General features: G+C 38.5%; 1 protein-coding gene across 1 annotated transcript in view; it reads left to right on the top strand.

Moving 5' to 3' along the window:
- RGS22 (regulator of G protein signaling 22) overlaps positions 1 to 14,950 on the top strand; it is a gene marked incomplete at its 3' end in the record, with an annotated part of 61,034 nt that overhangs the window by 19,728 nt on the left and 26,356 nt on the right. Inside the window, exons 8-15 of the mRNA XM_029085513.1 lie at positions 2,511 to 2,825; positions 2,889 to 3,198; positions 3,740 to 3,901; positions 4,834 to 5,014; positions 6,663 to 6,736; positions 7,268 to 7,373; positions 9,243 to 9,368; positions 10,938 to 11,039. Of these exons, the coding sequence (XP_028941346.1) occupies positions 2,511 to 2,825; positions 2,889 to 3,198; positions 3,740 to 3,901; positions 4,834 to 5,014; positions 6,663 to 6,736; positions 7,268 to 7,373; positions 9,243 to 9,368; positions 10,938 to 11,039 (1,376 nt within the window). The remainder of the gene's footprint in view (positions 1 to 2,510; positions 2,826 to 2,888; positions 3,199 to 3,739; positions 3,902 to 4,833; positions 5,015 to 6,662; positions 6,737 to 7,267; positions 7,374 to 9,242; positions 9,369 to 10,937; positions 11,040 to 14,950) is intronic.

The raw sequence follows: 14,950 nt of genomic DNA, 5'->3' as shown, positions 1-14,950 counted from the left end.
TTATGAATCTTGTAGAATATAATAGTTTGTGACACTCTTGTTTATCTGTCAAATTTAACTGAAATTCTTCAGCAGGTTTCAAAGGTAGTGGGAAAGAACATGCAGATGCACATATAGGCATACCTGATTACATAGCCTTACTTCTGTAGGCAGTAGCAAGATGAAGAGAGAATTCTCAGCTCATATGTTGAGAGTTTTCTCTCCCTGATTCTCAGAGGAAAAAGCAGCCATTGCACTCTGAGACTTGTGCCACTGGGCCCTGGGAGTTCAATGGAAAATTGGAAGACATGGTAAATCCAGAATCCTGTCTTGTTCCCCAAACACGTGCGGATCACTCCAGGAAATATGTTGGTGATTTATGGGTTACTAACGAAGGTACTCAAGGCACACTTGTTTGCATCTCATGACTCTACCTCTAATTTTTACTTTGAGCAGAGAGGTCACAAATGCATCATTCTTGCAGAGCATCATAAAGTAACATCACTGTGTATTGCAGTGGGCTGGCCATAGGGCCATGGAAAGCCTCTCTGTCCCTTCTTTTCCTGCAGTTGTCCTGCAGTCAACAACAGCATTTTGCCTCAATGAATATTTTGCATCTTCTCCCTGAAAACTTTATTTTATGTCACAGACCTTAATTTTACATGTGCTTATTACTCTTCTTTATGCTTATTTCATGGGAAATCCAGCATTCTCTCAGTCAGAAAATTTTTTTTAGGCACAGTATTCACCTGGTGCAGGGGTGAGGCACTGCAAGCAATAAAGGGCATCAGCTAAGTTTCTGAGTCAACCTGTAATTGGAGAGCCAATAGAAGAAGGTATTTACTTAGACAATCCAGTTTGAGTTTCTTGTTCACTGCTTCAGTTAGATCAAGGTTATCAATTAATGTCTCGGGCAAAACCCTGAGTCACTTGGCTTTTGATTACTCAAGAGCTGTGTATCTCTCTCTCTAATTCCCTCAGGTCCTCTGAAATAATTCTTCATGTTTCAGTTTCACTGAACTGTGTTGAGAAGCTCTAATTTTTCTTTGTCAAGTGAAAACATTTGAAATAGTTTAGAAATAAGAAAAGGTATTGTAAATCACACTGATTTTTATATTAATGTTGACATATTGTGCCATATGTATTTACACATTAAATTATGTATGTGCTGTGTTCCTAATCCAAGTGTCTGTCTGTTACAGTGGCCAGCACTGGTTAGATGTGGTTTATTTTCAGAGGAAGATGGAAAGAATGTCTAACTGCCATTGCCATTTATTAACTAGGCCACCACAGAGGATTACACAGGCTGATAACATTACAAACGTGAATTTAGTGAATCTGAGACATTTAGCCCATTTTCTGTCACTGTCTGATGTAGTGTGTGTGCTTACAGGTTGTAGTAGTCTCCTCACCAACAATGTTTTGCCTTAGTGATACAATAGAGTATGAAATTCTACATCTTAGCTTTAGGGAAATACAGAAGATTCCATTTATTCTATAGTTTAAACACTGGATTGATATGAAGAGATTGTAGAGCCACAATGCAATTATTACTTTGGGTTTTTTTTCCTTTCACTTCAATTCTGCTACTGTTCATGGTATCTGTAGTTACTCTGCTCAGTTTTCCAGGACTGCCTTGTACAGCATTAACCTAGTTAAGGAGTGTATACAGTCAAGGTCATCTTTGCTAACATGTTCCAGAAGTACTCAATTTGCTAAATATCTGGCAGAAGTAGAGAAGATATTTGAGTGAGTTAAAGCAGTAAGTTCTTTCTCAGCAAGCCAGGATGGCAGGGCATGCTTAATAGCATGGGGTCGAAGAGGAGCCAGGTAAAAGGAATTAAGTAGAGACATATAGACCAAAAAACCAGGGCTGGTCACTGTTCTGAACTTGTTAATTATGAAACATCTCTAAATGGAAAGGAACCATTCCTGGGTGGCAGACTGTACTGCAGGATTGTTAAATGTTTCCAGAGCCCTTGACACAATAATTTGTTTTGTCGTCCTTCTATGTATGTCAAGATTTTTACCCAGCTGACAGAGGCCTGTTCAATGTTGTTATCTCTTGCAATAATCAACGTAAGTAGACAAAGGATTATAATTTACTAGCTTCCTCAGCCTAAACAAAAAACTATCCTGCTACATACTGAGACTTTGATAAAACTATGACCAAATGCTCAGGAAGAAACCAGGCCTGACAGCACAACAAGGTGGTTTAACAAGTGCTGAGGAGCTGGGATGCTCAGCTGAGTAAACAGGACAATTGGCTCCAGAGGGAGTTGTTCCTGAACTCTGCTGCTCTGCTGGAATTCAACAGGGAATGAATTTCTGAGTCATGGGGCTGAGTTTCTAGCCAGATATCAACAGCATAAGCACTTCTGCTATTCCCTGCCCTGCGGCTTGACATGATCTGATTGTTCTGCAGCAGCACAATATAAATATGTTGCATCTTTTAACTTGGGAATATTAATGTGCAAGAGAACAGTCCTGAATCAAAAGGGTGTTCAATTATCTTTTCTAATTTAATGCAGAATCAGGCTCCTGGTCTAAGGAATGCCACCAACAGAGTTTCCTTTACCCTTCATGGACAGAATCAGCAAAAGCCAACATTATCAGGGAGAGATCCAGAGAGGCTAAAGAGGATTCTTCTGTGGCCATTGCTGAACCTCCTTCCCATGCTCAGTTAAGAGTTTATCTAGACCCAAAGTGCAACAGTGCAGCAATAGAAGAAAATGGACAGGAAAGCACAACTTTTCAGACACTAGAAGAATTCATACCAGCTTATACTCAATTTGTAATGAAGGAACCTATTTCAGAACTGACCCACCAGCCAGCTGCTGACATTGAGAGTGATGTGAATTTCCACAAACAGCCTGAAGTGTTTATACATGAGTTAGCAAATAACAATTTTTCCCATGGTACTGCGGAGTCACTCTTTTCCCAAAGTTCTTCTCCATTTACTGTCTTGGACTCCAAGGGAGATGTAAGAGAACAAGATACTGAAGAAGTAAGCTTAAGATCAAGTTCTGAAAGTGATGGGGCAGACAGTAGGGCTGCCTGGTGTATTAGGCACAGGACTTATGACACTGGCAACAGACAGCAGTTTGAAAGATTCAAGAAGTTCATTAAAGGAACACTTGGGGAGAGGTACTGGTGGCTCTGGATGGATATTGAAAGACTAAAGGCTCTTAAGGACAAGGATACTACAAGGCAGCAAAGGTACTTCACGTTATTTAACAATTATTCCCATTGTTTTTTAACTTGTAACCCAGCTAGATCAATGCAGGTTTTGAGATTTCAGAATAAATTCTAATGTTTGAATAGAACAGACACAATTAAAGCAATAATGAGTGTTCTGACAAGGTAAGTCAGGAATGACTCTGCTAAAACTGATAAAACTCTTTTTGCAGAGTCATGTTTGCAAAGCTTACATGAAGTCAGAATCGCCCATAGTATTAAGGCTTTGTTAGAAAAAGATTTGGAAAACAGATGGCAACAGAAGTTTAAAAAAGAATAAAAGAACTTAAATTCACAAGTAGGGCATTCAGTGTGACAAACTGCTTTAGCGAAAGGCTCTGCTGGATTCAGTTTGTCTATTCTAAGGCACTGTACATTTTATCTTACACACAACTTGTCTCTAATTTGTAGAAAAATTGTTTTGGCTTCTGCCACTTGCAATTAAAAACATGTTGCATGACAGCAGTTTAACTTCTATATAGCATCTGATACATACTTATGTGACTCTTTTTGTTGACTCAAGGCAACTCAGTAAGATGAAAAAACTCTATCTGCTGAGCAGTGGAGACTACTTCCTCAGTTCGGAAGTGTTACTCAGACTTGATCTACTGCATGGAGATCAGTGGAATATAAAGCATTTAAGACGGATTCAGCCTGAAGTAGTGAAACCTCTACTTCTTTACTGGTATGAAAAAATGTACATAAACTAAGATTCGATTGTGTAACAAACTTCCCTTTTCTTTGATAAGCCTATTAGATTATTTCGTCTCACTTATCCCATTGCAATTATGGGAAGCAGTGTCATAGTAAATACTAGTAGATGTTGCCTCTGAATTTTTAGTTGAGCCTAAACTACACTGCAATCTGCTGAGAAGCCAGGTAGGTCTGCCTTACTGAGCACTTATTTTACTGCCACAGCATCTGAGCTACTTTGTATATAGTTGCCTTGGATACCATTCAACTAAACTCTAGGCTGCAGGGTAGAGAAACTCCTTCAGGCCCAGAAGGTTAATTCTGTCCTAACCTATTCCCCCTATTGCCCTTCTCAAGTTTTGGAGGATGCTCTGTGTATACATCTATGTGGAATTTTACCCTGAGACTTTACTGTTCAGTGCCTGTCATACAAAATGCCTTTTACATATTGACAGCTTAAGCGAGGATACAAATTCTAACTTGTTTCCAAAACATAAGCTAAATTTTTTAAGGTCTTCTCTTCTCCCCAAGGGGGATTAACAAATCGCAGGCATAAACACCGTCAACTGTGAACTTTGCTATGGATCCTCATGAGACTTATGGTCTATGTCCTGTGATCTACAATCCTTTCCTATTCTTTGCTGTAGGATGGATGTGGCATATCCTACTGCAGACTCATACAAAGGCAACTATGTAATGGTGTGGAATTTGCAACCTGAGTTCGTTTACGTGTAGCTTGATTTTAGATTTGGAAGAGTGCAACGTCTAAACATTAATACTAACTGATTTTTAATTCTGGGTGCATATAGCACTGTTTCTTGAAACAGTAAACAACATCATGGGAAAGAAAAAAACAAGCCAAATAACCCAGTACTTATTTATTTTGGGAAAGTTCTATGTATTCATTTTGGTTTTTTTTCCTAGGGGTCCCAGATTTTGTGTCGCTCATTCAACAGCAATAGAAACTGCCAGTGCAAAACTGAAGCTGTGGCACACGTGCCATGAGAGACCAAGGGTGGACATTGATCCTTTTCCACAAATGGTATCATTGCTACCATTGACACCTAAGTCTTGCATACCTAGGATACCACCTTCCGTTCCTCAGGTAGGTAGGATCACAACATTGAAAAACAAAGCCTTGCCCCATCAAAAATAATGATAAAACTCCTTGAATTCAATGGAACAAGAATATGGTACTTGGTTGCTAAGAACCATGTTTTAGTATGGTTGCCTGTTGCAGATGTTTGTGTATAAAAATGCAGCAAAATTTTACTATACTTTATGCAACAGGTTGCTATAAATTGAGTTAAATTATCTTCTCAGTTACATCCTAGCTATTTCATAAGTCTGTTGGATAGATGTTTTAGCTCAAAGTTGTCAGAACTGCAAGATTAAGGATCTGGCAGTGCAGATTCTGCCCCTCAACTAATCTTATCTTAATCTAGAGTATTTTTTACAACTTCACTGCAGTTACCCTGAATCTACCTCTTAGGTTTGTAAAAATGGCAGAGTTCTGCTCATTTTCTGTCACCACAGTCCTTTAATCAGCTACACATGATTTTTGCTTTCTGCTGAGGACCATTAGCCACGCAACACAGATCTGTCCTTTCACAGAGTGTAGCTTGCAGGTGGCCAGTTCAGTTTTGATTCTGCTCTTCCTTGAAAGCCTGAATATGAGATGACTGCAATGAAAGCTGCAGGTTTTGAACAACACTGTGTTAAGCCTCAGGACAGAAGGTGCTTGGAGAACATGAATTGAGACTGTGGTTCCAGTATTAAGAACTGGATGGGCTATACCACAGATCTGTTCACACACACCTCTGTTACTTTGAGTTGGATAGTTTTAGACTACAATTATATTTTTAAAAAAATCTAATTCATGGAGGTAATGGAGGAAAAACAGTGGGACAGATTTCCTGTTCAGAAGAGGCTTGGTGCAGGAGCCAGATACCTGCTGATCACAGCGGGAATGGGAGCCAGAAGCAGCTGCCTCTTACAGAGACCAGTTCTGGCTTCACAGGGTGTGCTAATGACCCAGGACTAGTGTAGGTCAGGCAGACAGGATCCTAACTCTGCAGGCTTTCTAGCCCCCATTTTGTTCAGTACTTGAAGAAAGCTATGACCTGGCACCCATGAACCTCACAGAATCAGCTGATGGACCATTGGACCACTGTGTTTGCAATAGCTTAGAAAGAGCAGCAGCTCTGGGCGAATTTCTGAGGACACTCTGAATGCAACTGGCATCTCCAAAAAGTCATAGCATGATTTTGTTCAAAGTAAGTTAGTGATGGTGTGGCAGAATGCCCCATTTCTCTCAGTCTGGGTGTTTGTACCTGCCTTACAGTCCTGGTTTATAGGAACCTAGTTAAGGTAACCTTAGTAAAGATTCACAAAATATGTTCACATGCTCTTCACCTGATATCCTCTGTAATTCTATACAGAGTGCACGGAACATTTCTACCTGTTTAAACTGTAATTTTTAAGCTATAGTGGTTATTAAGGTGTGCTGAAAAATATTGCAAGATATTTAGAGAAACTTTTTGAAATCTGCAGTTTTACATATTGTGATTGACAAGGCAAAATGGTCCTGAAAACCCTCGAATGTATTTGAGCAGCTGATGAGAACATGTTAAGAAAACACAAAGGTGGAAAAATAATCGGAATTGCCTTATTTTTCTTATATCTTTTAGAAAAGTAGAACAAGCTCACCAACAACTTTATTAAAACCAGCTACACCAAATTTCTCTTTGAAGGGATCATTAAGATCACCAACCCTGCCATTAAGTCAGAGTTCCCAAAGGGATGTAATTTCTAGCAGTAGAAAGTGGTAAGTACAAAAGTTCCCTGTATGCCTTTCTGCTCACCAATATACCTCCAATATTTATGAAAGGCTTTTAGATCCTGCTCTTTTCATTAATGCTTTTCTTTCATATAATAATCTGCTTAGTGAAGCACAGTTCTGGTACAGATTGCGTGCATGGAGAATTCCTCCCTGGCTGATTAGTTTCTAATTTTTTTGTACCACAACACAAAAGGGTTTATTTCTCCAAATACAGATATTTTACCCTCTCTTGTATAATCATTGATACTCTCTATATACAAGACAGTATCCTTTTAACCTGTCTCAAGCACTTGCCCTCAAAGATATGCTATGTCAATGATTTCCACAGTGCCACATGAAAAAGTATTCCTCTACATTTTTTTACATTTATTATCAATTTGAACTCCACATACTTTTTCCTCTACTGTTCATTATGTCATTCTACCTCTTTCATGCCACTTCTTAGCTCTTTATTTCATAAGCAGTCTAGTTTTTTCTTACATAGGTATTGAACATTTTGTTTGTTTGTGGATCCAGGCCAAAGTCAGTGAGCAGAGATGTGATTCGTTGCTCAGCTTTGGATGACACCGAAGACTCAAAATACCAGTGTCATAGAAAGTATACCTATGCTGAGCTGCTCCTGGTAAGTAGTGCTTGAAAATTTAGTTGTCTTGAATCACGGGTCAGAACACTTTATTCTGTAGTATTAAAGGGGAAGTAGTCAATGATGGGGAGAAATTGGTTTGATTATATGAATGTCAATGCCATATGCAGAGGTATAATCAGAAAATCAGCATTTTCTGTGTGGTATCTGTCACCTATTTGATAGGAAATCATGGCACATACAGAGGTTTATTTTCACTAGAAAGTGTTGATCTTGTGACCATGTGTTCAGTGGGCTGTTATGAAAAACTCACTGGATAAATGCTTCAGTGGAATTGCTGCCTAGGAAAGTATACCAGACTTACAGTGAAAACTGACTCTGCCCTAGAAAGTCATTAAAATAGTAAAATTCATAAGAGGAAAATTCTTCACATGTGCAATTCCTATTTATTCCTTGTGTACTTCATTCTTTTCTTTGTTGAATTATTGCCTGCTAAGCAGGCCCTCAATCCAGCAAACCTGAGGAGGGACAGGCTTCACAGAAGAGCCTTTTCTCAATAACTGCTAAAATGCTGACAAATCGAACACGAGAGATGACAGGATTTGACAATTTAAAATATATTCTAAACTTTTCACGTTTGTGGAACAGTCTTGAAACAGCCTACTGTTTCATGGAGGTTTTGATACCCATGCCCTCACAACTGAAAAAACCCCCCATATTGTGAAATCTGGATCTGTTTACATATGCATGGAGTTTGCTGATCATTTGTGCATGATTGTTTTTCACTTCAAAATCATACTTTATCACTTCACTAAAAGAATTTTACTTCTTTATTAATTTTGACAGAAGAAAAAGCTAGTCTTTGAAATTAGGGAACATTTGCAGTTAGAAACTTATATTAAGGAAATGTTCAAGCCATGAGCTATTAGTTTTTATATACCTTCATCATGCAGAGTTTCCCTCTGGCTAAGGAAGGAAAATACCGACCATTTATACTTACAGGGCTAGACTGGAACCTACAGTCAGGACCACACAATTTGCCATCACAAATATGATGCAAAGGGGAATGCAGGATCCATAGTTTAACTTCATACTGGGGAGTAGGATCTTCCTGCTCTGCTTCAGAAGTCTGGCTTCCTCCTGCCCTTCTCCATCCCTGCTACTGTTTGGAAAGAAGCTGGTTGTCAGCCACCACACTCATCTGCTCCCACTTCTGTTATCAGAGACAAGTCAGCCAAAGTTTCTCTCTTGTCATCATCAGAAACTAATGTACTAGTTTGTACTGTCCTCTCGTTTCTCTGTGAGCATTGTCAAAATGGATGTATTCTTCCTTAAATGCTCCAGGAGCTAGCCATGGTAAGGGGTATGGATTTCCTCTCCCCTAAAACGCTCATGATTCTGATGCCGATGTCAGTGGTGTAACCCCAGGAGACATATCTTTTGTTCCATGATAGTTAATTGTTTTTAGGCCTGACCAAATAACCACCTGTTAACTTCTGTTGGTTCAAAACACAGTAGCCTGAGCTGAGACAACTTTTGACAGCTGAGTGATATGGTTTAGTATCATTTGAATTCCCCGGATTCAAAGCTAAAGAGTTAGTGATAGAATTAAGGTCAGATTTATTTTCCCATTTCAAGTATTGAGGAACCACCTAAGGGATGCTATGGTCATTTTGCTACTCTACATGCCGTCAGCCATAGGCTTATTCCATTGGATGTTAATATTTAGTGGGAAAATTGTATGGAGAGCTATGATCAATTGCATACGTAGTACAAAATGGAGTCTAATTTCTTGGGATGAAGATACTAATTGAACACACTGCATGGCCCTCCATTGCAATGTACTGACATTTGAAAATAATGAAAGCCTGTTATTCCTTGCTATATAACTATATTTTATTTGTCTAGGGGAAAAGTCCTGCAGGCAATGTTGTCTTAGGGGGATCAAGTATGGAAAGCATGCTGCAGTGTCTTTATTTGGAGAACAGAGCAGGATACTACTTCACACACTTCTGTGAGAAGTCAGGGAATAAGGTATGAGCATTTTCCTACTCTGTGATAATTTAGTCCACAACTGACTGAATGCCAAGTTACAGAGGGCAGCCAGACTGAAAAAAAAAAAAATGGAGAAAAAAAGATTGATGACTGGATGAATTATTACTTGTGAGACTCCAATCCCTCAACAACAATAAACTGTTCATGTGTATATTCAAACTAATGACAGGTCTTAACCAAGCTGTCAGATCGTAACTGTCTCAGACCTATTGGAAATCTGATTGTACCATCAGGGATAAAAAAAGACTAATCATTTTTAAAAACTAGCCTTTAACTTGGCAGAAAAAATGAGGTCTTAACCCACAAAAACATTTATTAAAAAGATGGAAAATCTGCTACGCTATTACTCATGATAATCTACCTCCTTCTTACTTGTTGGGTTAGTGATGTCCAAAATCTCTGATGTTTTAAAAACGTTCTGCTTCCATGAAGCTTCTTGGGTTTCTGAGAAACATAACACTATTTCTTCTCTGCAGTCAGCAGATCCATCATTCACTGCTGGGTGTAAATTGAGGATTGGTTGGAACAAGTTATGAATCTGAGTCAGTGTTTAGTGGCTTTGCAGAAAAATTGAGTCTTTAGGGGAGATTTGAATGCAATCAAGATGGACATCTGTTTCACCGCTGGCACAACTCAGAATCCAGCAGCAGTAGCTGGAAATGCCTTTGGCTACCAGAAGGCAAGAGCCAAAGTTTCCAAAACTGAATACCTTCAGCTAAAAGTGTTAAATGTGTATAGATAGAAATCTAAAGAAAAGTAACTTATTTTTTCATTGGAGATAGGCACTCACCCACATGTCATCTAGACTTTGCAGGTGCCAGCCTCCTTTGAAAATTTTTTCCTTAAGGATTTGTCTACAACTGCAGAGCCTATTTCACTCATATGCCAGGTCTGGCAGCCTACAGTTTGTGGAGCAAAGTTCCTTGCTCCTATCTTTTTGGAACACTTTCTTTATTGTACAACAATGGGGGTTTCAGGGTATTTTTAACATTCAAACCCCATAAGCACATGATCAAAACCAAGGACTTGGGGAAAGATCTAGTCTCCTTCTTCTGAAAGATCTTTTGATGTTTGTTTGAATTTATGCAGTGAGGCCAAGACTTTGTGCCTCAGAAACGCATGTAATAAAAATGCAATGATAGCCCCAGTAACATATGTCAAGTACACAGTATTTAATTGTTTTGGTTATTGCTGCAAAATGCTATTTCATCGTGGCACAAATTCTGCATGTCCATTATCAGCATTTCTTCTTTAGTGCTGGCTTTATGCCACTGAAACATGGTTACTCTTCAAATGTAAACTACAGCTTAACGATTTTAATGGCCAATTATGCATAAAGGATACAATAAAAGATATAGTATCACAGAGACGATACCATTAAATATGTTGTCCTTCTGCCAGTATGCAACAGAAGATTAAATCCATCTTAAATTGAGCTTGATTTATGATGACCCCAAGGAGCTAAATAATTACTTGCATTGGAAAGTCAACCTTTTATAAAGCTGTGATATTTGGATAGCAATAACTTACAATATTTTTCATATCTAGTTGTGGAAGAACAGTGCGTACTTTTGGTTTGACCTACAGGCTTATCATCAGCTTTTCTACCAAGAAACTCTTCATCCTTTTAAAATATGCAAGCAAGCTCAAGTAAGTTGTAAATAATGTGTTTTCCATTCACAAATACATTTGTTCAGTGTAAAGACTAAAAAGAAGATGGAAAGTAGAAAAGTTTCCAAATCTTGACAACCCACACCAAAGTAAATCTGGGTTGTGGACAATAAAAGAAGCTCTTTGGATTGTTTCCATGGAATTTCTTGATTTAAATGTTAAACATGCATAGTTTGTTTTGTAGGATTTGCTGTCTGTTCCCAGTTTTATCTATTATACTCAGTTTACCTAACTCCCCTTTGCTACTCTGTGTCATATTTGGAAACTGTCTTAGTGTCAACATCAGAGATAATATTTTTTCTAAATAATCTAATTGTGCTGTACCTTTCCTTCCGTCTCCTGTGTGGGTTAGAATTGTAGGGCTCATAGTCCAGACCTCAGATAATGACCTTAGTAACGAAAACGGATCTTTCAGTTGTCAGTCTTGTTTTTCTTTTTCTGATTGTCAGGGCATCATTATGCTCTTTTCACAGTTGTCATCCCCCCCATTTATCTTAGGCCCTTATATACTGTCAAGCACAACTGATATTTCCTGTAAATGAGCAGTCTTAACTGAGCATGCACTTTAAGTCAGGGAATAAAACAAAAGTGAACTGGTTCATCACACGGGTGCCGATAGCTGTCACTGACTGAAGAATAGTTCAATACTGCCAGGAAAGGAGGCTGCAGCAGTGTGATATCATTAGAAGGACTCCAAGGAACTTTTAAAATCACTTAGTGAAACTTTGGTCTGTTTTTCCTCTGTAAACCTTGTGTAGGAGTACATCCTATCTGCATATTTCAATATATGCTGTAATAAAGCAAAGCTACTTCACATGTTGTTGGAACAAATATTTGTAGAGAGTGGTGGAGAATAATCTCTTTGTATGGCTTATGTTACTGAGCATCTGGACTTCCTCGATTTTGTCTTCTTTTCCTATTTGGAGGTTTTACCGGGACGAATGACAGAACTTTGCATATTTGTCCAGAATTCTCTCATGAATCAGTGTTATTTGTACAGAAACTCCAAGCAGAGGCCGAGGCACGGATTCCTCCCTCTCTCCTGTCACACACTGGCTAACTTGAACTGCTACCCTATCTAGTTGTTTTCCCCTCCAGCTCTACTTACGACCTGAGGCTGAGGGCAACTGACTGTGTCGTTAAGACTGACTGTCTCCTGTATCTGCCCAGGCCTGTGTGTGGCTAGGAACCCTGATCACAACAGGCATGCAAGTTAACCATTTTCTGACATGTGCTGTTGCAAGCCAAACTGTCCGTGATGATTTTCAATTTGCTTTCATTTAACATCAGTTTTTTCTCTTTCTGCAGTGGCTGTATGGCTAAAAATTAAGACCCGGGTCTTTTTCACTTGTCTTATTTCCAGTGCTGGCCTGGTGGTGACAGCAGAACATCGTACAATCAGTGTTACCAGGCAGTTGCAGAGAGCTACATACACATAGCCATTAAAGTAAATACATCAAAACGAAATATGTGAAACTGTTCCATTAGCATAACTAACAGCTGAAATGTAACATAACAAATCAACACATGTGCTGCAACATTTGGTATCATTCTCAAGCTTGCCTTTTAAGGCTGCACAAAAATGATTCTTGCTTTCATTGGAACACGGTAAAGAGTCAAGCTGTATCCAATCTACAGGGTCTGCTTATGGAAGAGATGCCTTCCCAACTTCTGCACTCACCTTTGGCACAGTAAGATAGTCATTCCAAATACTCCTAAGAGAATGTGGATCAGATTTGTGCAACAGATTGTCGTATGTATTTTACTATTTATTACAGAAAGAGACATCCAGAGTATTGTATAGGTGTTCTGCCTGCTTCCTGTTAGAAACAAGAGCAAACCTGGATTGCTGTGTATCTGCTACTCATTGTTTCATTTGTTAGGCATTTTTCTCTCAGCTTTATGATAGAGTAAGGAAATGCATTCCAAGGTGTATATTCATTCATCCAGGGAAAGAAACTGGATGAGAGGTAGTGAGAATGAAATCTGACAGATAAGAGAGATGATGAGTACCAACAATCATCCAGGAACACATATGGTTATTCACTATAAACATACACACAGGAGTGTAAAATAAATAATGAAAGAAAAGCAATAAGGAAACACATATTGTAGTTTTTGATTAAAAATTAGTGATTTAGAGTTAGAAAATTTAATACAGTTACGGGAAGTACAATATTTTTAACACTAGAATCAATTTAGATAAAGGGAGTTATCATTACTGTGAACTTTTAGGGTCAGACACAAGATTTATGCTAGTGGAACATCATGATGGAGGTTAAGGCAGTTTAGCCTTTCCATTTAAGACCAGCCAGTGCATTGTATTCTTCTGCTGTGTGATTCTGTCAAGCAGCTGCACAAGCCCCTCGTTTAGACCAGAGCAGTATCCCTGCCTTTGGACAGCAATACAAAGCATTTGGACTTACATCTTTTTCATGTTTCTTGCTTCACTCTAGTCATTCTGAGATTGCTTGTCAAAGCCTTCTCATCTGGGGATGAATACACAACAAAACTCAAGACCTGAAAAGTCCCTGATTTGGAAAGTTATAAATGAGGCCAAAGTCTTAATCTGAATTTCCTAAGCATTTCATATCTTTAGATTTGTGCCATTACAAGTAATTTCAAGATGCAAACTCTGACCAAATTTCCAGATAGGGTTTTGGGTTCAATTAATCACTTATTCTAATACATTTATATGAAAATGTATAGCTGGTAGGTAGGAAAATTCTTTCTGTTTTACAGAAGGAATAAAACATTGAATAAATGGAATACGCTCTGCACTTGATGTCACATGCTTAAGATTTTTGTGTCAATTTTATAAACTTTAAGTTAATGTAGTTTTTTCCTGTTGATCCTTTAGGAGACTTAGCTAATACAACAGTTTCATTATTCCAATGATATTCAGAAAACCACAACATGACTTCCATGACATAGGAATCAAAAAAAGCTATGAATATTCCTTTTTAAAGGTTACAGTGTATTTCTCTCTATATCTTGCTAAGTTCATTGCCCAGTGTTGAAGGCTATGAACACAGACACTTTTCCTCTTTTTTTGGCATGTCTAAAGCTCTTCGCATTTGGTTTTCCTGCAGTTCTCACATTCAAATCAGTGCAGGTCTATAGATGTGCCTGAACCCTCAGCAAGGGACACAGGGATGAAAGCCCCTTCTCATTTCTTCCCTATCTGCAAATGCATACATTCACTTTGCCACTTTGTGATGCTATCTTTTTACTTGGTGGGTCAAATCCCATAGCAATGGATTCTTACAAGAATTTAAAAAAAGATGTCATTGCACAAATCCTCAAACACTATAAATCTGCATCCTTCAAAAGAGAAAAGGCCATCCTGATTACAGCACTGAGAGTCTGGTCCTTTGAATTTGGAAAAGTGCACCCCCATAGCTAGCTTAACCACCTCTAAATTTCTGCTTCACATTTATTACCAACCCTAACTATTGTTTCTTGATGGGGGCGGAGGGTGGAAAGTCTGCCTTTACTATGTCCTAGTTTTGCATGTGAAATTATACAGGACTTGGAACACTTTTACAGGTAGAGCAGCCTGCAAAGGCAGTTCTTAATATGGCAATATATTACTACAGTGTTTATATGAGCAGATTGACAATAGTTTTTGGCCAAAGCTTCCTTAGTTTGGGCAACTTCTGACTCTGTAGGCTGATATTTTTTGTCAGCTCTAAAGAAGAGCAGCAAATGTACTTAACCCATTTCATGCAAAATCACAGGGGAAAGAATAGTTCCGCCCAAGAAAGTTGTGGAGTGTTTGTTTTGATTTTATTCTTAAAACTATGCTAAAAATGAACAGCCATTTGTGTGTTAAAATATTGAGGACCTATTTTGGACCCTTTTCACCAATTTACAGATCCCTTGTGGTG

This window comes from Antrostomus carolinensis, unplaced genomic scaffold (assembly GCF_000700745.2).
Source record: "Antrostomus carolinensis isolate BGI_N321 unplaced genomic scaffold, ASM70074v2 scaffold8246, whole genome shotgun sequence".
Classification (NCBI taxonomy): Eukaryota; Metazoa; Chordata; class Aves; order Caprimulgiformes; family Caprimulgidae; genus Antrostomus; species Antrostomus carolinensis.
Note: the sequence above shows the minus strand (reverse complement) of the source record. Positions and strands in the feature narration are given on the sequence as shown.